Consider the following 24,493-nt stretch of genomic DNA (forward strand, 5'->3'; position numbering starts at 1 on the left):
AGAAACATATATAAAGCCATAAGAGACAATAGGAAGCAGTAACATATAACCTAAAACATACAAGTCATACTGTGTACAACTCAAAATATCAGAAAATTCAGTCCATGAAAGTTGAAAATTTAGTAGATGAGACACAAAATTCATTGACAATTTTAACTGACTAAAAACATGTTAACATCAGGACCTATTTGCATCTTCGAAGGCCCACAGGACCATTTGTTTCTTTGAAAATCAGGCCTGATGATGACCAAGGCCACCTTAAGATTCTGTCCTTGAAACAGGATGGAAAAGAAGGGTGGGGGGAGGCGGAGAGAAAGGGGGAGGAGAAGAGGGAAGGGGAGGGGGGAGAAGGGAAGGAAGAGGAGGGAGAAAGAAAGAGGGGGTAAGTAATTGAAGACAAGACACTGAGAAAGAGTAGAGTTAAAAATGGTAATTTTCCTATATGTAACATCTTTTTAAATTTTACCATTTTAGGGAGCTGGAGAGATGGCTTAGTGGTTTGAGAGCACTTGCTGCTCTTTCAGAGGATCCGAGCTTAGTTTCCAGCATCCATGTCAGGAGGCTCGCAACCATCTGTAACTCTAACTCTAAGGGATCTGCTGCCACTGAGTTCCTAGGATCCCAGCACTCACCTGTACATACCCATGTGCAGACACATACCCACGCACACCTATACATAATTAAAAATATAAACAAAACTTCAAAAATTCTTCTAAAACAATGTTTTTTAACAGACTAAAATACAAATAATTTGATTTTTCAGAGGGTTGTCTCTCTTCTTCCATATTATTATATAAAAAGCAAAATACATGGTCATCTAGTTGTTTTTAAAGTTTAAGGAGAAAAGTCTTCTTTTTTGTTCTGTTTGGTATTGAAGATTGATTGCAAGGCCTTACATGATGAACACATGCTCTCACTAGAGCCACATGCCTAGATCCAATGCTTTTTAAAAGATGGATGTCCTAGAAACAATAAATAAATCATAGCAGCAAAGATTCTTACTTTTCTGTTTCAGAGATATTTTTTTTAAATGTCAAGATATAGAGAATAAAGGAATTTATTTTAAAAAATAGTTACAATGTTACAAAGGGAGTTTTCTTAATGTCTCCTAATTTTGGTCAAATTTTTTACTTAATAAAATTGAAGTATAACTATATAGAGAAAAATAAGAAAGTAGCAAAAATATATTGAAAAATTCTACCTAAAAAAGGTATGTCCAAGCTGGGTGGTGGTGGCACATGCCTTTAATCCCAGCACTTGGGAGGTAGAGACAGGCAGACCTCTGTGAGTTCAAGGCCAGCCTGGTCTACAGAGCGAGATCCAGGACAGGTACCAAAAAACTACACAGAGAAACCCTGTCTTGGAAAAACAAACAAAACAAAACAACAAAAAAAATAAAGGTATGTCCAAAAAGTTAAAAAGTAGAATTGAAGTCGCATCAAATATGCCTGCTAATTATGCTATGTGAAAGAGGAACTCAGTTTTGAAATCAGTCTTTTTGAAAAAATTTATTTTTATTATTTAAATTATGTGTGTGTGTGTTTCGGGGGGGTATATGCACATGAATGCAAGTGCCTACAGAGGTCAGAGTCCACTGGACCTGGGCTTATAGGCAATTGTGAGCCGCCTGATGTGGGTGCTATCTCAGGTCCTCCGGAATAGTAGCATGTTCTCTTAAGCACTATCTCTCCAAGCCTTGAAATTGGCCTATTGACTTATGAAAAGAATGGAATCTTAGGTGTCTAGAAGGTAGACCATAGAGACAAGGTTTAGCTAAAGTAGGGTGCTCTTTAAAGCAAAAATATTTTAAGACTTCTTTCTCTCTCTTCATAAATTAAGTCACCTGGGGGTTGCAGTTTATCTGCCTTTTATTCTATTTACCTGAGACCCTCCAGCAGCTGGGACAAGGCAAGCACAAAGATTTGCAATTAGATTTTCCAAAGAGACACTTAAGCTGTCCACGTACACAGTATAGATCAAACCCAAGCAAGCCTGCAAAGAGAGAGGTGCATGCAGTCATTTCATGGCAGTGTCACTAAAAATAAATTGTGACATCTCTTCTAGGAAAATTTCTCTTTGAACCATGTAAATTATACTCTACATTAAACATGAAATAAATCTTAAGCCACAAATTAAATTTATTAAATTTTCCTCTAGGAGCAGAACACCCAAATGAGCTTCTAATATGAGTTTATAGAAAGCAGAAAGCCATCATTTATAAAACAGGTATCTCTGTTTAGATTACCACTCCAGCTAATTTGCAAGGCTGAATTGTTGTTTTTTTTTTTTCTATACAGTTTGCCTGATTGTTTTTAACTTATTTTAAGAAACTTCATATTTCAAGATAAAAATTCAGAGATATTCTTTTATGGTTCTTATAAATTTAGAATATTTCTGGAAACTTAAACTTTTAAGAATTATAACAAGAAACAGCAAAGCAGGTAAAATAATAAGATGAACACTTTGAAGACAGTAAGTGGTGAAATAAGATAAAATGCAATCTTTACTTACTTTATTGTACTTGTGTTTGGGGTGTGTATATGTGCTCATGTGTACACATGGATACTGGAAGGATGCCAACAGTTTTCTTCAGTAGCTCCCTACCTTATGTTTTGAAACAGGGCCTCTCACTGGACCTGGAGCTCATGGGTTCAGCTAGACTGGCTGGCCTGTGAGCTCTGGAGATCCTCCTGTGACCCTGTCCTGTTTCCTCCATCCCAGAACTGAGGTCAGACATGTGACCAGTCCTATGCTTGGCTTTACAGGAGTACTAGTGATCAAACTTCAAATCCTCTTGTTGGTGCAGCAAGCTCTTTTCTGACTGATTCCTTTTCTTACTCCTAACATACAATCTCAATTTTGTGGCTTACTGAAATTTGTGACTGAAAAATTAGTCACTAATTTATAGTAATGTAGTTATGGCACACACTAAATAGTATGTCACAAAACACACTAATGGAGTCGTAATTGTCATTGTGAGGTTGTTATTTCTTCTAAAATATATAATCTTACTTTCTAGTTTTTTATATTGTATATTAGTACAGATATTTATACTTTCATACATTTTTATACTTGAAAATTCCTGAATATTAAAAAAGGAGAAAATCTACAAGCATCAAGTGGCATCTCACTATTTGGCCAGGCTTGCCCAGGCCTTCAGGTCCTCTTGTTTCTACCTTTTAAATACTACAATTGCTAACATGGGCCATTAGGCTTGGCTTTAAACAATATTTTAAAGACATGACCAGAATTATCTAAAATCTCATATAATCCCATTAACAGTAACCTAACTCCACAAACTTAATAAACATGTTCACAGTTGTTACACTATTAGTGCATTTTAAATTTCCTGAAAGTAATCAAATTATTTTTATGATTTATAATTTTACATTTAATTAACATGAGGTCTATTTTAAAACAAACATTATATTCATATCAGTGTGACTAGTTATGTTAACTTACTCAGGGATTGCTTCATCCAACACAAATTTGTTTTTTCATGTCACACTATTTTTACTTATTGGTGAATCACTAACTCAATTTAACAATATTTCTAATACAAAAAAACTTGTCACTTTAGTTTATTCAAAATAGATTTACACAATAATATAGATTAAAATGACAACTATGAGCTCTTTACCCTAGAAATTTCTGGGTAGTCTAATCTGGATACCAAGACGAGGCTTTTGGGAGCAAACACTTCTGCAGGTTGAATTAAAGCAGACACTTCTTCACCTTCAATCTCTTCCTTCTTTGTTCCCTGGAAAAAGAGAAATTACAATCAATGTACAAAGTTTCCTAGGTTCATAATTCACACAATATATTCAAACCACACACCTTACAGATAATTTATAAGAATCCAAATTAATTACAAATACTAGGCAAAAAAAATGACAAAATAAAAAGTATTTGTTTCAATTTATTTTCAAAGCTCCTTGGGCTACAGATATGTACACCAACTTTGAGTGTTTCATTTCTAAGGAATCAAGGTAAGGCATGTTTAAGTTAATCTTAAGTAATGATCCAAACAACTAAAAATGTTACTTATTTAAGTGTAAAGCCAGTCTTTAAGAGAATGGGAAAAGTCTGTTCTAGAAATAAGGCATTGATTTTCATTTCTATTTTTCTGTTTCGCCCAATTTTTCACTCCTGTGGGGATTCCAAGGCCTGGAGAAAGCTCAGTGCTCTTGAAGTAAAAGCACACTGAGTTGTCAAGTACTTCTGTTCACATACAACAATAGCAATTGCCTTAAAAAGAGAGAACATTTTTGTACAGAAAGCAAAACTTTGTAATTAGTGTCATGAAAATGTATGCTCATAAATGGTTAAAATTTAAAGTAGATTACCACAATAAAATACAAAGTTGAAAAAAAAGACACCTAAGTTTCAAAAACTAACTACTAGTCAATAAGCCTGCAAAAATATTATTTGAAATGCTAAGAGTTAAGAGCACTGGCTGGTCTTCCAGAGGACCCCAGTTATTTTCTCAGCACCCACATGGTAGCTCACAACTGTCTGTAACTCCAGTCCCAGGGGATCGGAAGCCCTCTTCTAGTCTTGTGGCACTGCATGCAGGTGGTACATAAACATAAATGTTGTCAAAACACCCAGACACATAAGACAAAAACAAGACTTTGGATGGGGCAAAGGCAAGACTAAGTTCCATGAAGGCCTCAGACATAGTTTGTGAGCACAAGGTTAAAAGGCAAAGCACAAAAAGCACAAGGTAGAGTAGTACTGCCTTGTGCCCATCCCAAGAACCACACACTGCCATTAGCATGCACATTCGCACCCAACCTCATGGTGGCCAAGTCCCACTCCTAGTACTCTGTGTCACAGCTAAAGAAGAAAGAGGTCCTAGGGGAGATTGTGAATTTCGGTAGCTGAGAAGACACCAAGCAGGAAGAACCTCAACATCTGGCTGCACTATGACTCTGGCAGTGGCATGCACAAACATTGTCAGTACTGTGACCTGAGCATAGAGGGAAGCACCATGCATTCCATCCAACCATCGCCAGCATGCAGTGGTATCATGACAAATGCACCCATGTACGATCCAGCCAACTATCAAGGTGGGCGAGATGACAACTGCCAGTGGCCTCTGTCAAGTCATCCAAGGCTCCAAGATGAAGTTCTCACTGCCCCAGGTAATGTTAGCGGAAGCTGTACTTTTACCACTAAGAGGCCCAACACCTTTTTCTAGATGGAGAAGACCACCAAATAAAGTCCACCAAAGAGTAAAAATTAATAAATCTTTAAAAAAAAATTGAGTCCAAAAGTAATTCCTGTGTCCTTATTGTTTGACAAGACTCTGACACACTGGAAGTTTTAAGAAGAGAGTGGGCAGATATTTCCTCTAACTAAAGCCCCTTTCCCCTTACTTTCCCAGTATCTATGGTCCAGCTTAAACTCATTTCCTCCTGAGACCTTCCTTTCCTGACCTTTTCCCTGTTGCTTTCCAGTATGGCTTACCAACACACCAGACTTACTTATATGCTTGCTATTCAGTATTTCCCCAAATGCCACAAACTGTCATTTGTCTACTTGACATCTCAAACATGGTCAAAACATAATCCTTCTCCCTAAACTTCATTCTCCTGTACTATGTGGTTCATGACTAATAATGGCAATCCCATTTTTGTGTGGTAAAATTCAAATTATGATTCTTTTCTCAGTTATAGCTCATATCCAATTGTCAGAATAGCTTGACCTCTCAATTTTCCCATTGCTACCACCAAACAGGGAGCTTGTATCTTGTTTGGATTATTACAACAGCCTGCTTTTATTCCCTTGCTTCTTTTTAAGCCTTACTCTTCCTTGCTGCTCTTCAGACACAGCAGGTATGGTCTCATCTACGGGACCTGCCTATTCTTCTTTGCCTGGAATGCTTTCCACAGATAAGCTAAGGTCTGTGTTCCTGTGCCTCATCTTCTGTTCTTCCTGCTCTGACAGCCACTGTTGACCTCTCTATTTGAAAGTGCAGAGCTTAAATATCCCTTGTCCTTTTTCCTACCCTTGTTTTCCTCCTCCATGCCCATATCACTAACACATTAACAGTTTTTTAACAATCTTAGCTTTTTCTTTTTGGCCCTATTTCTCCCACTGGACTAAAAAGAGGTCAGGATTATGTTTTGTTCAGTGATGATTACTGAGATCCTAAAATAAGGGATGGGGCATGAGATTATCACCTGGTATTTTTTCACTGCATAAATGCAGGGATAAAATTTCTCAGAATGGTTTTCTGGGTATTTCACCGAGAGACATCTTTCTTTCCCACTTAGAGACCAGGAACTATATTTTCACTTCCCTTTAGTGTCCATTTGGTTTCTGGTATAGTGAAACATAACCAAAAATTAGTTGTCCAAGGAATGTACACATCCAAAGGGAACTATCTGTATATAAAAGGTCCATATGCTCTTGAAAGAGAAAGACTTTGATTTGTTACAAAGAACAAATAAAGTAAGTCTGGCTAGTTTCTGGAATCCTTAAAAATAATAGAAAAGCGATGATTATTAATTTACCAAAATTTCCACACTTAATGAATCATGGCCTTTATGGATTACTAAAAAACTCTAAATGGCAAATATGACTGAAATTCCTGGAACAGATAAACCTATCCACATTTTTATGAGATTGTGATAATTGCCCTAGAGTATCATTAAAAGACAACTTGAGTAAGCAGACAGCCATTTCAAATAAATGACCATTAGACTACTTTAACCAAAACACAAAACAGAATGTGTAGCCACTACTTAAAGCTGTTCATTAGTTAAATACCCACCAATTATTAACAAGAAAAAAGGGTCAATACAAAGTAAATTGCAATTAAGTAAAAACAACTTCATGTTTTACATTTCTACACTGATTTTTTTTTTTACAGGCGTAGAGTTTTACTTTATAAGTCCTGAAATGCTGTTATTCTTGATCCCAGTAACTATCTTCTAAGAACCAATGCCCCAAAGGCTGAGGATAAAGTTCATTAGTGAGCACTTGCTTAGCATGCACAAGGATCTACACTCAACCCCCAACCACTAAGCATGTGTGTATGTGCATGTATTCTTGTGTTTATTCCCCCCTCATACATAAATACAATGCCCCAAGTTTAAGGAAACAGTCACAATCCCATTTTGAAGATAAAAATGTATGCAGACAGTAAAATCAAGTATTTTCTCTAATATAACATTTTTTCTAGAAATAATTTATCAGGTCATGGAAATAATACTTCCTCTATTTTGTGGCTAAACTATCTTTGGTGACACTGGCTTGTACGTTTTGTCTTGAGGCAGTGTTTCACTGTTGCTTGAAATTTACTATGTAGCCTGAGCTGGCCCGAGCTCACGGCAATCCTCCTGCCTCAGCTTCTTGAGTGCTGGTATTATAGGCATGAACAACCATGCCAAGCTTGGCTTGTATATTTAACAATGACAAATTTTCACCAAAAAAAATAAGCAGGAAATTAAATGAACTTGAGAGATTTTATGATGCTTTGAAATTTAGTATTTGATATTGCAAAGTATTGTTATATTTTCTAGCTCAACATTATAAGCCTTCTAACCTAAAAGGATTTTTTTATTTTCAGTATACCCCATTAAAGCTACAAATTTACTGTAAATGACTTTTACTGAATTATCTTGCATTGATTCGGAAGGTCAACTCATCTTTTAAAATGTTCTTATATGTGTACTAGTGTTTTGTCTGCACGTTTGATCTGTGCAGTACATGCACACCTGGTGACTGAGGAGTCCAGAAGAAGGAGGGCATCAGATCCCCTGGAACTGGAGTTACAGGTGGCTATGAATTGCCATGTAAGTCCTGGGAATTGAACCCTGGTCCTCTGGAAGAGCAGCCAGTGCTCTTACTCATGGAGCCATCTCTCTAGGCCCCACCTCATCTTTCATTTACATGGGAATCACTTGCCATACCTTATCTATTAGTAGGTATTTGTGTCTACTGATTATCACAATGAACTATGTGAGACTGTCCACCCCTATATAATTCTGTTATGTTGATAGTCTCCATGCTTCTGTACAGGCTAAATTAACACCTGTTACATAAATGCACTTCCAAAATGCTATTGCCCTTCAAACACATCCTAAAATGCAATGCTAAAAGGTACTCTGGCTGATTTCATGTGATGACTCCATAGAGCTGAGAGGCTCTAGCTTCAGAAAGTTAATACTAGTGTTCAGGCTGCATGCTTCAGTCACATTTGTTATACTATGATGCTTGATTTTCCTATGAGAGGAAATGCTGCATTCAACATCTATTATGTTCATTTCTACTAATACCACATTATCCTACAACTCTTCCCATATTTCTTTAAACATTTTTTGTTTCTGTTTTAGTTTGGTTTGGTTTTTTTGAGACAGGGTTTCTCTGTACAGCCCTAGCTGTCCTGTAACACACTCTATAGACCAGGTTGGCCTCAAACTCACGGAGATTCCCCTGCCTCTGCTTCTCGAGTGTTGGGATTAAAGGCATGTGTCATTGTACCCAGCTAGAACAAATTTTTATACTTGCAGATTATTTTTATTCTTCTCTAAAAAACTGAATGCTTGCTGGGTGGTAGTGGCGCACACCTTTAATTCCAGTACTCAGGAGGCAGGTGCATCTCTGTGAGTTTGAGGCTTAGCCTGGTCTACAAAGTGAGTTCCAAAACAGCCAAGGTTGTTACACAGAGAAACCCTGTCTCAAAAACAAAACAAAACAAATTTAGTTCTACATTTCCTTTCTGAAATACATTTTCTTACCATGTACCATTAGACTGAGTTTCCTTAATCAAACAAGGACTTTAACCATTCCAGAATTAGAAAAAGGAATCCATACTATAATATTTCCCTGAAAAGATAAAAATTCCTTGTTTTTTGCCAAATGATTATTTAATCACAATGGAATGGTCACATGATAAAACCTGGTCCATTCTGGCAATGTCGATCCTAGATAATACCAGATTCACAAGCATACACTTCCTCTGGTAAAGGCAATACACTATAGTCTTGTCTGTGCAATGATAGCGCAGCTCCTGACCTACAGTACAAGTAAGGCAGGAAATTTAACTATAGGCCTATTTATTGACCCAGAAAGCTACTGCTGCTTTCTTAAATCATGGTGACATCAAAAACAAAAACAAAACAAAAAACTTCTTACAAGTCATTACTTTGTAGTGTTCCTTAGAAGTTGACAGATGTTACTTAGCTAAAGGGTCTTGTAATCAAAGAATTTTAAAAACAATAAATTAAATCAAGTTAAATAGAGTATCTTTACAGCATGATTTCTGGCTCTGATATGTAATTTCAAACAGAGGAGGCATAACATATAGCACTTCTTGATTTTATTAGGTCCCTTTCCCCCTCGAAAACCTAATATCATATTGGAACACACATCTGAAAAGGCTGTCATTAAAACACACTTGTGTGGTGATATTTTATTTGTGCTCTAATAAATAAAGCTTGCATGGAGATCAGAGGAAAAAGCCAGCCATTATAAGTAAACACAAAAGCCATGCAATGTTAGCACATGCCTTTAATCCTATCACTTGGGAGGCAAGGATCTGTCTGGATCTATGTGAGTTCAAGGCCATACTGGGAACAGAGCCAGGCATGGTGGCACATGCCTTAAATTCCAACACTAGTAAACCATGGAGGTCTGGAGGTCTGTACAGACAGACAGGAAGTGATAGAGCTGCGCAGGAAGAGGAAGTGATGTAGCTAGACAGACAGAGCAAATCAGGTGGCAGAACAGCAAGGCATATAGGTATGAGTAGACAGGAAGTAACTCACTCTTTGGAAGCTACAGAGCTGGTGAGGTAAGGTTAGCTGTGGCTTTCCCTATTTCCCTAATCTTTCAGGTTTTCATCCCTATATCTGGCTCCGTGTTTTTTATTTAATAAGACCGTTAATAAATTCTTCTACACACTTGCACACAAAATGTGTGAAACATCTATATATATGTCCTACATCTTTAAAAGGCTAGGTGGGTATAATGCTTATTGTTCATAAACAGGCTAATCTTGTTGACTTCTCTTCCATTAATTCTGTTTCACAAAGATAAGACTTGCAGAGACAGGGTGCTGGACTACAGGGCACCTACAATCCTATTCTTAATGAACAAGGTAGGGGCTTCTACTCTCAGCCCGTCATTTTCAAACTTTAGTGTGCATCAAAAGCACATTTTCTGAATCACTGTTCATATAAATTATATTGTTAATATAAAAAAAAATAAGATCAGCCAACATAGTTCTTATATGGCAATGCCATGCTATGCCTTATAAAAATGCTAATAACTCATTAATACAGTAAAAAATTATTAAATGTTATTTCCCATTAAAAGAAAATAAAATTCCTTGGAGAAATGACATTCTACTTCAGGGTCAAGAAATGTACAAAATAAATTACAATGTTCATCTTATTGTATCAAAAGGAAATCTGTCAAAGATTAATAGTATCAAAATGAATAAAATGTACACACTATTAAAATCCATCAAATATATAAAAAATTTATGTGTTCATAATTATAAATTAAGTGGTCACTACTGGAGGTTATTAAGGTACTAACCTACTATTCAGAAAATTAAAAATGAAATGTCTTTTCTATCTATAATTGATGGAACAAAGTTGTAGCAGAGATGATGATCTTCTAGTAAATGCAGAAGGAAAGGCAGATTCAAAATCTTCTGTCTGCGATTTCTATTAAGAAAGGGGATGTGGCAATGATCATCAACAGTATGAGACTGGTCTGTGCTATCATCACTGAAACAGCCAAGGGTACAACACAATCTTGGAGGTATTCTAGCTTTAAAATAGAATTTAATCAGCCAGATGTGGTGGGACATACCTTTAATCCCAGCCTATGGAGACAAAGGCAGGCAGATTCCTGTGAGTTTGAGGCCAACCTGGTCTATATAATGAGTTCCAGAACAGCCAGGGCTATATAGATAATAACCTGTCTCACAAAACCAATCAAATCAATCAATCCTTCCATCAGTCAAACAGAGATACATACAAAATGTTTACAAGTGAAATGATGCAATAAATATTGTTTGCTTTAAAATGTCATCTTCCTCCCCAAACAGATATTTAGATTTGAAAAGATAGGAAATGCTGACAATTTTTAAAAAATGGGTAATGTGTGAAGTTCATTATAAAAGTTAAAGCAAATAACCCTATGGAACACTTACTATGTGTCATGTACTATTCTAGGTGACAGATATAATAGTGGGCTAGATTCTAAATCTCTGTCCCTTCATACCTGCATTCTCTCTCATTTTTTTAACTTTTATTTTAATTTTATATGTATAGCTGTTCTGCCTACATGTACATCTGTATGCCATGTCCATGCAATGCCCATGGGTGTCAGAAGAGGGTTTGGATACCCTAGGATGGTTGTGAGCTATTATGTGGGTGCTGAAAATTGAACCTTCGGAAGAACAACCAGTGCTCGTAACCACCAACCCACCTCTCTAGCTCCAAGATCTTTATTCTTAACTATATCATCTCATTACACCCTTTCAACAACCCTCAAAGGTAGGTATTATTATTAGTATTCTGAGTATACAGGAACAAATTTGAAGTATGAAATGGTTAAGAATTTGTTCAAAGTTAATAAATCTAAAAACTAAAGTCTGACTCCAGAATTTATATTTCATTATAAAAGACCTTAGAGAAACATCTAATTTAACTTACTAACAAGACAGTGATCTAGAGAGGCTGTAAAGTTGGTGTACAACTAGAAAAGGCTGAAGGCATACATATCCATTTATTCATTTAGTATTATTTTACTGGGTAGCTAGCATGTTCTAGGCACTAATGTTATGAGTGTAACTGGGGAAAGAAAATGATATCTGAAGGGTGGGGGGAGTAGCTGGTCAGATTATTTAAGCAGATACTTAGACAGATAGGCAAATGCAAAGGACCCAGGCAGTCTCAGCAGCTGGAGGACTGGCTAATAACTGGAGTGGGAGCCAGGGGCTGATTATTCTGAGCTCACAGAATGACATTTGAGTTTTTATTCTGAATGCCATGGACTAAAGAAGAGTGACCACAACTTTGTTTTTAAATAATTAACCTAATGGTGTAAAGTAGCTTGTAAGGAGGCAGAAGTAGAACTAGGAAGGCTGTTTCCAAGCCTATTTGGTAGTTCAGACAAAATAAATGGTAGTGTGACTATAATGAAAGGAGGAGACGATTTGGAAGTGGAGTTCTCCAACAGGATTTGTGGACGGCTAGAATATGGATAACAAAAAAAGGAAAAAGGTAATAAGTTTTGTGTTTTAAATCTATATTGAGAGTAAAGCCATTTATTGCAACAAAGAAAACTAGCAAACTAGCAGGGAGAATAGAATAAAAGAATGAGAAATACTAAGGAAGCAATGTATTTTGCATATGTAAAAAATGTATGTGAGTTCTACTCCTTTTCCATCTGTTTTTGTCCTCCTCTTATAAAAAAGAAGCCACTAGAAATAGTGGCTATAAAACAATTTAAAGGTACCTATAAGTACACTGACATTGGAATCTACCATACATAAACACAAGCTTTTAAAGGGCTATCTATACAGCAAGTATGGCTATCTTTATAATGCTTGTTTACACTTTGAATATGAAAAGCGTCTAGAAGACTGTATTTCAAATGCCTATAGGCCATGGGATTAGAATTGATATGGATCACAAGAAAATATACGCACACCCAGAGCAAAACAATCTTCTGAAATATTTACATTTGTATTATTTTTAAAACAAAGAGCTAAAGGTTTTTAAGTAAATGACAATGTATCAGTGTCTGTTTATTTATTAAACATTTATAGCTTGTTAGCCACACAGCACCTGTCACAGCCTCTACTGCCAGGAAATTCAGTGTCACGTAAGTGCTAAGAGCAACACAGGTGAAAAAACAGCACCAGTCAAAACAATTTTACAACTGGAGGTCAGAGTCACAAGTCTGAGAAGGGACTCTGTGAAGCCCACAGCAGTAAACTGGGTTTTAAAAGTTAAACAGATCATCAGAACATAAAAAGATAATCAGAACAGTAACAGGCAATATGAAAAAGAGAAATCCAATAATGGGGAAGCCAAACAGGTTGAGCTTTAAAAATGCAACACATTTTGTACCTTGACTGACTTGAATTTAATGCATCCTTATATAACTGCCATTTAGATTTACTATTTTTAATCTATTTATACTTTAAAAAAATCACAACCTAAACTAAATTTTTATGTTACACATATGAACAAAAATTTGTTGCCTATTTTATCATTACAGTTTAGAAAAATAAAGCTGAACATTAGTTTTAATATCAGAGAACATGATGATGACATATTGATGTTTTAATTTTTGGCACTTTTATTTCCGTAAGTTTTACTAAATATACTGTTTAAAACAACTTTTGCTCATCAACTAATAGCTAGTAAGTCAGAATTAATGAATTAATCAGTATACATTAAGAGATATGGTCACTGGCATAGCGACATGTTTCTGTTCATTATTTATGCTAAAAACACAAGTAACTCATGGTCAACTATTAGATTACTTGCGAATTCTTTGGCTTATATAAATATATTAAGAAAATTTAGGAATAACTATAAAATGTGAAAAATGAGAAAAATACTATTAGGATAACGCTTAACTTTTGAGGAAAAGAGGTAATTAGTGTAGCCCTTCAGGAGAGATGGAAACCAGCACATAAGCTTCACTTCTGTTGTCTTTCAAGCATGACAAATAATTTCAAAATTAGTTCCTCATAAATTTACAAATGTTATTTTGTGAGTCACTAGAGTCAACGATCATTTTTAAAGTTCCTTTTCATTGTCTAAGATTAGTGAAAAAAATTAAGAATAAGATGTAATTATTTTTCTAATGTAAAACACTGTACTGAAGCTGTTAGGTGAACTATAGAGATCTTTTTCTTTTTTTTCTTTCTTTTTTCTTTTTCTTTTAAGACAGGGTTTCTCTACACAGCCTTGGCTGTCATGGAACTCACTAAGAGACCTGCTGGCCTTGAACTCACAAAGATCTGACCGCACTGTTCCCGACTGGCTTCCCAGTACTAGTATTAAAGGTGTGCATCACCATGTCCAGCTAAGTTCTCTAGTTCTTTATTTAATATATTAAATAAAATATATTTTCCTAGAATTCCTGATGGAAAAGCTAATAACAAATTAACCTCAAAGATCAAGATATCAACTTTACTTTGGTTAGAAATATATACCAAAGCATTTATTTACAATTAAACATGATTTATTCAAACATTCCTTAAAGAAATAGTGTATCTGCCTATGAATATATATCATACAATTAAATTTACAATGTACTTTCCTCCAATTAGTATGCTATATGTATGTACACAATGGCACCTGGAATAGTCTTCTTTGAATAATTACTTGGGTGGGAATTTATATATACTTACATTTTAAATATATAATTAAAAATTTAGATACATATTTAAAATTGGGCAAATCATCATGGCAAAAAACACAGTAAAAGGTACTATAAATCTATGTCTATTTCACTGTACAAATTAACAATCATGTCTAGAGAGTCCAAATGAGCTGCCAAGGTGACACAGGTAATGAAAGGCATTTCTACATAACAGTCTTTTAACTTGGATTAGCCCTCTTACTCTTGTCGATGCTTACATGTAACCTTTGTAGGACATAAGTTGTTCAGCAAACAACTGTTTAGGTGAGACAGTATTGTGGAAGTAAAACTATATGTTTAAAAAAATAGGATCAGACTTTTTCCTTGATAACAATAATCATTCTCATGTTTAAATAGTTATTTTTATTTTAAAATTTATCTTTTTCTTACATATTTTTAGTTAAAATATAATTATATTACTTTCTCCCTTCCCTTCTCTTTCCAGCCTCTCCCAAGTCCCCTTCTGGCTCCTTCCATTCCTCCCCACCCCCACCCCCGCCCCAGTCTCATTTGATAGCTTCTCCTTTCCAATTGTTACATGTACGTGTGTATGCATACACAAATATACAAATACAACCTGTTGATATAGTTTTTACTGCAGTTCTTGTTAGCTTTCAATAGTCAATATTAAAGAAGAGACATTTGATATCTCTTGGACTTTGGAAGCTTGTTCTCAAAAGCTTTTTTAAATTTAAATATATCCTATAATTTCAAGCATGTGACATTTATTTATTCAGTGGTAGTTTTCCCTATAAGATGTAAGATGTATTTATAAGGAATATCAAGGAAACTTAAAATTCAGCAACCTGTCAATTTGCCAATTCTCATTTTTAAAAGGGAAGGCATGGATGGACATAATATTTACCACTATTAGGAGACCCTCATACAGATACTTGCATGTGTTACAAATTATCCAACAAACACAAACAAACTCAGAATATGTAAATATTCCAAATTTTCTATGTCTCTATCATGTCACTTAAGGTAGCATTCTCTAGACTTTTGTTGTTGTTGTTCTTGGTTATGGTCTATGAAGTAGTCTCTGGAGTGAGACTCCATACAATCAGCAAACCAGTTTCCACACCTGGAGACTCTTCATTTCTTGTTGAGAAAGGTAGAACAGCATTCATTGTTCCTTCTCGAAGGAGCCAATTATTTCCCTCCCCACAAAAGACATTAATTTCAGTATTATTCATCATATCTACACAATAAGAAATAAACATCGAGAATTTACTTATATAGAATTATATGGCAGATAGGTGTATAAATATTTTAATAAAAAAATTCTTGCTTCAAAAAATGCCATTATTTTTTCCATCTCACTTTCTTTCCATGTATGTTTTAAATATTCCAGAATGGACACAATTTACTTTGATAATGAAATTTTCTCCTCTGTCCCATATTTTTTGTCTAGAGACAGTTTAGAAACTTACTATTTATTTGGTTCTCCAGGTGATTTCTTAATCACTTAGAGTTGTTTTATGATATTATGAATGAATTTCTTATTTCTTCAAATTAGCCTCCCAAGTGCTTAGTATTATTTGTTGAAATGTACAGGTTCATCAGGTGTAACAGCACTGGCCTTAATCCCAAGGCTCAGAAGGCTGAAACACAAGGCCAGCATAATAGGACCCTATTACAAAACAAACAAACACTCAACCAAAAAACAATAACAGAACCCAAGGATATGTATAGACTCCCCCCAACTTCATGCTTCCATTGTAAGATACTGATATGTTACGTGCTTGATTGAGCTTCTCAACTATAACTTCTATGCCCATCATCTCTCCTATTCTTGAATCAATCACACACGGGTGTAATCTCTGTAGTGCTGTAGCGTATGTTTTAGTGTCTCACTCTTTAAGACAGATAGACAGACAGAGTCAAGTCTTTTTTCTGTCCTGGGTTAAGTTTCTAGTATCATAGAATGTAACAGAGAGACTAAAATGAGATTAATTGACGTGAGTTAAATACAGTGGAATGAAATAATGTACTACCAAACTTTTGGCACAGTATCTTGGCTACGCCAAGCCTTAATTGACCATAAAACTTTTGCATCTTTGCTTCTTGTCTCCAAATTTTTGCCCAGATTGCTCTTAGGTCCTGATTTTCAAACGTCTACTTAGATTTTTTATAAGCTCAGTAACACTCCTGTTGTATAGTCTTCAGTCATTATCTATTTCATACAATAGTACTTGGACAGTACTTTGGGACACTTTTGCTCCTGAAATTTTTGTTAGCTTCCAGAGCCCAATTTTATGCCCACTGAGATAAAAACAACACAAAAGAGTATGATATGGCTTCTGTGTCTTTTTCGTTTTCATTCTTCATCTTATCTCCCCAAATCATACTCATTAGTCCCCACTCCATTTCTTTAATGGCAATTAATTTGATGATACAACAAATGTCTTTACTGAGAATTGATTCAGAAATACAAAATACACTGAAAAACTTAGATACAAACCTAAAGAAAAGAACATATATATATATTTTCATCTAAGCAATAAATATCAGATCTGTCATATTTTATTCATTACTTTAAACAAAAGTCAAGGTTCATATTATCTAGTTGGATAATTTTGGAAACACGTTATCAAAAGTTTAATGCCAAGTTTTGCTTATGACTACTGAGCATATTACTGTATTTTGGAAAAGATAAAAGAGCCAATATTTTTTAAATTGCACAATTTTACTTTGGATGGTGTAAGTCCTGAAGTTCCTTCTCTTTAGTATTCCAAGCAATGTGTCATAGTACATTTCATATGAAGTAATTCACGCCAAATGAGTTAAGATCTATTTTGAAATGATAATATGATCCAAAAATAAAAGAAAAACACATTTGTTAAAAACAGTGCCAAAAGTGAGAATAATGTTACTAATGACCTAGAAAGGAACATCTTTTATTTCTCCATCCCAAATCCTACCTCATGGTTTATAATCTCAATTAGAACAAACTCAAATGAAAATAATTTGTTTCCAACAAAGAAAAGGAGGCGTACAACTTCAGATAGCACCTAACACATTAGACAAAGAATCCTGATAATGAGTTTATATTTTCAGGATTGACAAAAAGTTGAAGGTAAACAGGCTTTAAATTTTTTAAAGTCAGCCGGGCAGTGGTGGCACACGCCCTTAATTCCCAGCACTTGGGAGGCAGAGCCAGGCGGATCTTTGTGAGTTCGAAGCTAGCCTGGTCTACAGAGCGAGAGCCAGGATAGGTGCAAAGCTACAGAGAAACTGTCTTGAAAAACCCAAAAAAAAAAAAATTAAAGTCAGCTGTAAAAAAAAAAATTACACTTTTTTGATCCTTTTAAAATGGCAAGTGCACAAACACCTGAGCTAAATGAAAGGAAAGCCATTATTACACTGATTCAAAGCACACAAGAACCCAGATCATGGCTTCCAGTGTTACCCTCCATAGAGGAGACAAAGCTCCTTAACAAAAGGTCTCATTTCAGGGCTGGTGCTAGAAAAGGCGAAGAATTGGATTAGAACTAGTTATGACCGAGTTTTAAAGTGTTTACATAAAAAGCAAACCACAAACCCAGTGAGACATAACTTACCAAGTGGCCACTGGCCAGATATGGGAGAACATGGGCATGAAAATCATGAAAGCCATTAATAAATTATATGCTTCTGAACAGAAGTGGGACAAGCTGGAATCCATGAGCTCATGGCTTAGCCAAAGGAGAAGACAGCTTTGCTAATAGGAAAATGTCAACTACTGGCTGGGCATGGTGGCACACACCTTTAATACCAGACTAGGGGAACCAAAGCAAGTATCTTCTCTGAACACGAGGCCAGCCCGATCTACATAGCAAGTTTCAAGCCAGCCAGGACAACACAATGAGACACTTTCTAAAAAAAAAGGGAAAATAAAAAAAGTCAATGATCGTTTTGAGTCTGAGTTACTTCAATCAGAATGACTATCTTTAGTTCCATCCATTTACCTGCAAATTTCATTTTTCATAACAGCTGAATAATATTCCATTGTGTAAATCTATCACCTTTTCATTATCCTTTCTTCAGTTGGTGGACATCTAGACTGTTTCTAATTTCTGGATGTTATGAATAGAGCAACAATGAACATGGATGAGCAAGTAAGATGTAGAGCCCTTTGGTTATATACCCAAGAGTAAAATAGCTGGATTTTGTAGTAGCTAAATTATCAGCTTTTTGTGGATTCTCCATCTTGATTTTGATAGTGACTGGAATACTTTGCACTCCCATCAGCAATGAATAAGTGTTTCCTTTCTTCATGTACTCACCACCATTTGTTTTATTATTTTAGGTATTCTGATTAGGGTAAAATGAAATCTCAAGGTAGTTTTAATTTGCATTTTCCTGATGGCTAAGGATGTTGACCATCCTTAATATTCCTTTAAGTGCTTCTCAGCCACTTGTGTTTCAGTTTTTAAGAACTCTCTGTTTAGTACTATACCCCTGTTTTCTAATTAGGCTATTTATTTTCTTAATGTTCAGTTCTTTTTTTTAATTCTTTATTCTAGATACTAATCCTCTATCAGATGTATAGTCAGTAAAAATATTTTTCTCATTCTGTAGGCTGCCAATTTGCTTGAATGATGGTGTCTTCTGCTGTATAGAAACTTTTCAGCTTCATGAGGTGCCATTTATTACTTGTTGTTCTTAGTGCCTGTGATAATGGTGTTCTGTTCAGAAATTCCTTTCATATGTCAATGAGTTCAAGGCTATTCCACACATTCTCTTCTCTCAGATTCAGTGTATCTGGCCTTATGTTGAGGTACTTGATCCATTTGTATTTGAGTTTTGTGCAGAGTGATAGACATGAATCTATTTTCATTCTTCTACATGCAGCCATCAAGTATGACTAGAACATTTGTTGAAGATGCAATTTTTTCCCCTAGTGTGTATTTTTGGCTTCTTTGTAAAAAACCAAGTGTCTGTAGGTGTATGGAATTGTGTCTGGGTCTTCAATTTGATTCCATTGTTCAACATGCCTGTTTTTATGCCAATACCAAGCTGGTTTTGTTAATATGGCTCTGTGGGATGGTGATATCCCCAGCAGTTCTTTTATTCTTCAGGCTCATTTTTATATATTTTGGGTTTTTTTGTATTTACATATAAAGTTGAAGACTGATTTTTCAATTTCTGTGAAGAATTGTGTTGGAATTTTGAGGGGTATTGCATTGAACCTATAGATTTTTTTTGGTAGGATAGCTGTTTTCACAATTTTAATCCTACTGATAAAGAAGCATGGGAAATTTTCCTATCTTCTAGGTAACTGGTAAGGAACCAGAAAGGAAGAGGGAATCTTCCAAGTAAGGGAAGTATAGAGTTATAAAGAGATAAGGGGAAAGATGAACAGGAGGATTAAATGGGAATGGAGGATGGAATGACAGGGTACAGGAGGGAATGTGGGGAAAGACAACAAACATTAAAGGCCTTTTGAAAAGCCGTATGGAAACATACCACTGTAGAAGCTCCCTAAAATATAAACATATATGAAAGGAATTTAAATGGAGGAAACAATGTGCCAACTAGACATCTTATGCTACCAAATAAAATCTCCAGTGCTAGGAATGGGTAACATCTGTTGAGTCGTGGGCCAAAGGGGTCCCACAAACATCACAGGTTATTTCCAAGGCTATTGGTTGATCTTCATGACACAATTTTATGTCATTGAACATGGTGAAATCAGGTTGGTGACCAACTAGAAGTTTCAGCCCTACTTACTGGAATTTATGTTGTTGGAAGGTACTTTGCATGTTGTCAGAAAAGAAAAGTAATCATCAATATATCCCACTGCAACAGTGACTTGCCTGCAAAATATACTGGTATAATAGTGGCACAAATATTATGGGAATTACCAACCTTTTTTTTTTTAAATTGAACTAAGGGTCACTCTTTGAGACAAAACCTATACCTCACACTGCTAAAGTGGTCAAGAATCAGAGATTAGATAAGTCATAGGCTCTAAGGGAAAACCTACTTCCATTATTCTGCTCAAAAGAGCATAGCAATAAAATGATGCCTAGTGATATATTGCTATTCCCATAGAACAGAATATCATTCAACTCTCATCAGAGAAGTTTCTTCTTAAAGCCAGTGATATTTAACAAAGACCCAGAACTGGACAATGTACAGGACTGAAAGATTTTTGGAGCACTAAGTCTTAAATGGGATGTCTTTAACAACCCCTTCCCCTCAAGAATCAGGGATCTATGTGGAAGGGGCATCAGAAAGATCTTGAGAGCCATAGATGGTGGATGACCCCAAGGAAGCACTGTCTTCCAGATACAACAAGGCATCTCAGCACTCAGGAGGCAGAGCCAGGTGGATCTCTGTGAGTTCGAGGCCAGCCTGGGCTACAGAGTGAGTTCCAGGAAAGGTGCAAAGCTACACAGAGAAACCCTGTCTCGAAAAACCAAAAACCAACCAACCAAACAAACAAACAAACAAACAAAAAAAGAAACAGATACAACAGAGCTGATACACTTACATATGAATTTGCAGAGACTGTGACAACATGCACAAGATCTGTATAGGTTCAAACAAGATAAAATCTGAGCACTGAGAAGGAGAAAGCAGACACAAAATCCTACCTCTAACCAAAAAGGTATTTGTAACTGATAACTACTGAAAAAGGGAAAATCAGTTTTTCCAATGGAGTATCACTGGGTGTATTAAACACACTTGAGGGCAGGCTCCATGCTCAGGAGTAGATGGCAAACATAAAAGGGACGTGTGTGTGTGTGTGTGTGTGTGTGTGTGTGTGTGTGTGTGTGTGTGTGTGTGTGTGTTTAAAAAAAGGGGGGTTGTGTGTGTGTGTTTTACTGGGTTTTTTGTTTTGTTTAGATCTGATTTGATTTTCATTTGGGGGGGTTGTTTTGTGGGGGAGCAGGGGCAAGGGAGAAAGAGAAAGAATATGAAGTTGGATGGGTAAGAAGAATATGGGAAGAGTTGGAGAAAAGGAAAGAACATGACCAAAATATTCTGTATGAAAAAAATTAATTAATTCTTAAAAAATCAGCTACTAGCTAGGCATGGTGGTACACACCTTTAATCCAAGCACTTGGGAGGCCAAGGCAAGTGGATCTTTGTGAGTTCAAGTCCAATCTGGTCTACATAGTGAGTTCTAAGACAGCCAAAGTTATACAGTGAAACCCTGTCTCAAACAAACAAAACCAAAAAGTCAACTACTGACTAAGAAGATAGGGATCATGGAACTGGTAGATAATCATGTTGCAAGCATATAAGAGAATCAGCAAGTCAAGACTCAATAGTACCTACTAAATCAAGGGGACTATGATTGACAAGCAGCAGGGCACATATATTGACTTAAAATACCTTCCTATGGAATATGTATTAGTTGCACGTGGAAAAAAAAAACTCTGCAACAATACACTGCAGAAATATAACAATCTAACAAATGAACATCAGCAGTAAAGGACAAATAGATGTCATATACATCCAAATGTGTATGTACCCTTGGACACTACTGGAAGGAACATACTTAGAAAGTATTCTTTTCCTTTTCTTTCTTTGACTTTGGTTGGTTGGCCTTCTTTCTCTTCCTTCTTCTTCTTTCTTTTTATTTTTAAGAGAGTCTCACCATGTAGCTCAGGGTATCTCTAAATTCTCAATCCTTCTGCTTCAGACTTCCTAATGCTGGTATTATAGGCATATTCCCACCAATCCTGTTTTACTTAAGTATTACAGTATTCTGTTGATGCCCAATCTGAACTTAATGAGAGATACCAGTAAGCACAAAATAAAAACCATTCTATTAAAAATGGATATGGAAAGATTATTATTTAAAAATTTCAACATTATAAAATAGATACTGAGCAAATATTCAAGATGAAGAGGGAAAAGAGAAATAAAACTTAAACAAAATATATGCAGTTCTGTACTGGGCCTGCCCTAGAAGAAAATAGTGGAATGGAAAGTGAAGGATATTATTACAGTGATTATGGCGATGTCCAATTGAAGGTGGGCCAGGAGAGTCACTTTAGCCCAGTGGCTCATGTCCAGCCTAGGGAACCAAGGAATTTAGAGGAAAGGTATATAAATATAGGGTTTTCTCTCAAAGGATTCAGGGGGAGAAATGAGTGTCTCTCTCTCTCATTCATTCACTCGCTCTCTCCCTCCTTCTCTCCCTCCCTCCCTCTCTCTGTATCTCTGTGTGTGTGTGTGTGTGTGTGTGTGTGTGTGTGTGTGTGTACACGCACACAACAGATTGTACAAAAAGGGGGAAGAAAAAACTGGAAAGAGAAGAGAGAGGGAGAGAAAGTGAGAAAAATATCAGGGTAGATATACATATACATATATATATATATATATATATATATATATATATATCAATGAGTCAAAAATTTAACACTAGATAAATATAGTTAAAGGATATCTAAATGTTTACGTGTAATGTCAGCAATTTCTCTTTATGTGTGAAACAATGTCCAAATAAAAAGTGAGACAGATTTCTAAACCTAAAATACCTCCAATGATGTCTTAATATACTGACTTTCCGTCAGCTTAACCGAGGGCTGAACGTATGTGAGGAAGAGAGGAGAGAGAAGTTAAATTATCATTTAGTTTCCATTATACAACTCAAAGGAGTTATTAAGAATATGGGCACAGGGGGCTGGAGAGATGGCTCAGTGGTTAAGAGCACTGGCTGCTCTGCCAGAGGACCCAGGTTCAATTCCCAGCAACCACATGGCAGCTTATAACTGTTGATAATTCCACTTCCAGGGGATCTGACACTTTCACAACAATGCACATAAAATAAAGTTTTAACAAAGAGCCAATAAAGACATTTTTAAACATTTTTTTTAAAAAAGAATGTGTACATAAAGAACATTCCATTCTCTGAATTAGCTTAAGGTCTAAACACCATTATTAAAATGAAAGATCAACTAAATTAAACAGAGTGGCACATGGATTACAGGACACTCTAGCAGGTTTTTGACTGAAACAAGCAAAACAAGAATGTGATAAGCCTTTTATGGGCAATTTCCATCACTATAAAGGACACTCTGGGATAAAAGGAACCAAAGACACAGACTTATAAATTATGTCACCTCATCAATGTTACTTCCAAATTTAAACAGAAGCAATATTCTGACCAAGTCATTAAATATTTTGCAGCAAATATTTCTTAGTTTAATCCCACTATCTAAAGTCTTGAAATATTAGTATGGCTTCCCACAAGGGACTGACAAAAAAAAATATGCTGAAATGAAGATAACTTATATTTGTTGTTGGGAAGGCAGACAATAAGTATTTTGTTCTACATGAAATTGGACCTTCCACTATAAAAGAATAATAGTGTTAAGTTTGCTTCATGAGAGGTAACTTGTCTCCTTTGTATTGAAAAACCAGATCTTGTACTGTGGGAAGCCAGCTGGAAGACTGGCTCTCACATTTTACCCCAGGGTACTCTTGAGGAGTGAGGAATAAAAGATTTAGATAGAAGGATGGAGGGGAGAGAAACAGATAGAAACACAGGATAGCCTCGGGAGAGCCTGGATCCTTATCCACTGGCCCGTCCTGTCTCTTCTAAAGGGCTATTTATAGGAATACCAAGGGGTAGAGCAAAAGACCTCCCCCTAGCTCAGCCAAGCGTAGACCCTTCCAATCACCTAGAAACCATGCATATGGTCAAGCAATCTTCTGATGTAGCTCTGCTGGGTAAAGCAAGCTCAGATCTCACTAGGAAACCTTTGTGGGCCTCCACATTGTACCCAGAAAATTTAGATTTCTAACTTTAAGAAATATATTAAGACTGCAAATACTAATTTGTGAGGCCATCTCCAAAAGCATCTTTTCTCTCACTGGTAATACTTTTCTACATGCAGCAGGAGGTATAGTAACTAACATGGACTGATTCACCAACAAAAACCAAGCTCTGTGCAATTTCTCTATTATCGAATAAGAACCAAGAGGAACCAACAAGTTACCACCACCCCAGTACCACTAAGGAACCCTATATTTTGGTGACTCCCTTTCACAGGAGTGGGTCCTCTAAGACTCTAACTTCTACCAAAGAGGTAACCCATCTGAAACATCGAAGTAGAAGTTACTGGTGTGTGTTAAGAAG

General features: G+C 36.0%; 1 protein-coding gene across 8 annotated transcripts in view; it reads right to left on the reverse strand.

Moving 5' to 3' along the window:
• Sbf2 (SET binding factor 2) overlaps window positions 1–24,493 on the reverse strand; it is a 349,435-nt gene that overhangs the window by 180,020 nt on the left and 144,922 nt on the right. For 6 of the 8 annotated variants that reach the window (XM_076550122.1, XM_076550109.1, XM_076550106.1 and 3 more), the window contains 2 exons: window positions 3,641–3,760; window positions 1,882–1,992 (listed from right to left, as the gene is read on the reverse strand). In XM_076550122.1, the coding sequence (XP_076406237.1) occupies window positions 1,882–1,992; window positions 3,641–3,760 (231 nt within the window). Of the gene's footprint in view, window positions 1–1,881; window positions 1,993–3,640; window positions 3,761–18,157; window positions 18,268–24,493 lie in introns of all 8 variants that reach the window. The other 2 variants (XM_076550111.1, XM_076550115.1) reach the window with 1 other exon arrangement.

Source organism: Peromyscus maniculatus, chromosome 1, assembly GCF_049852395.1.
Source record: "Peromyscus maniculatus bairdii isolate BWxNUB_F1_BW_parent chromosome 1, HU_Pman_BW_mat_3.1, whole genome shotgun sequence".
Lineage (NCBI taxonomy): Eukaryota > Metazoa > Chordata > Mammalia > Rodentia > Cricetidae > Peromyscus > Peromyscus maniculatus.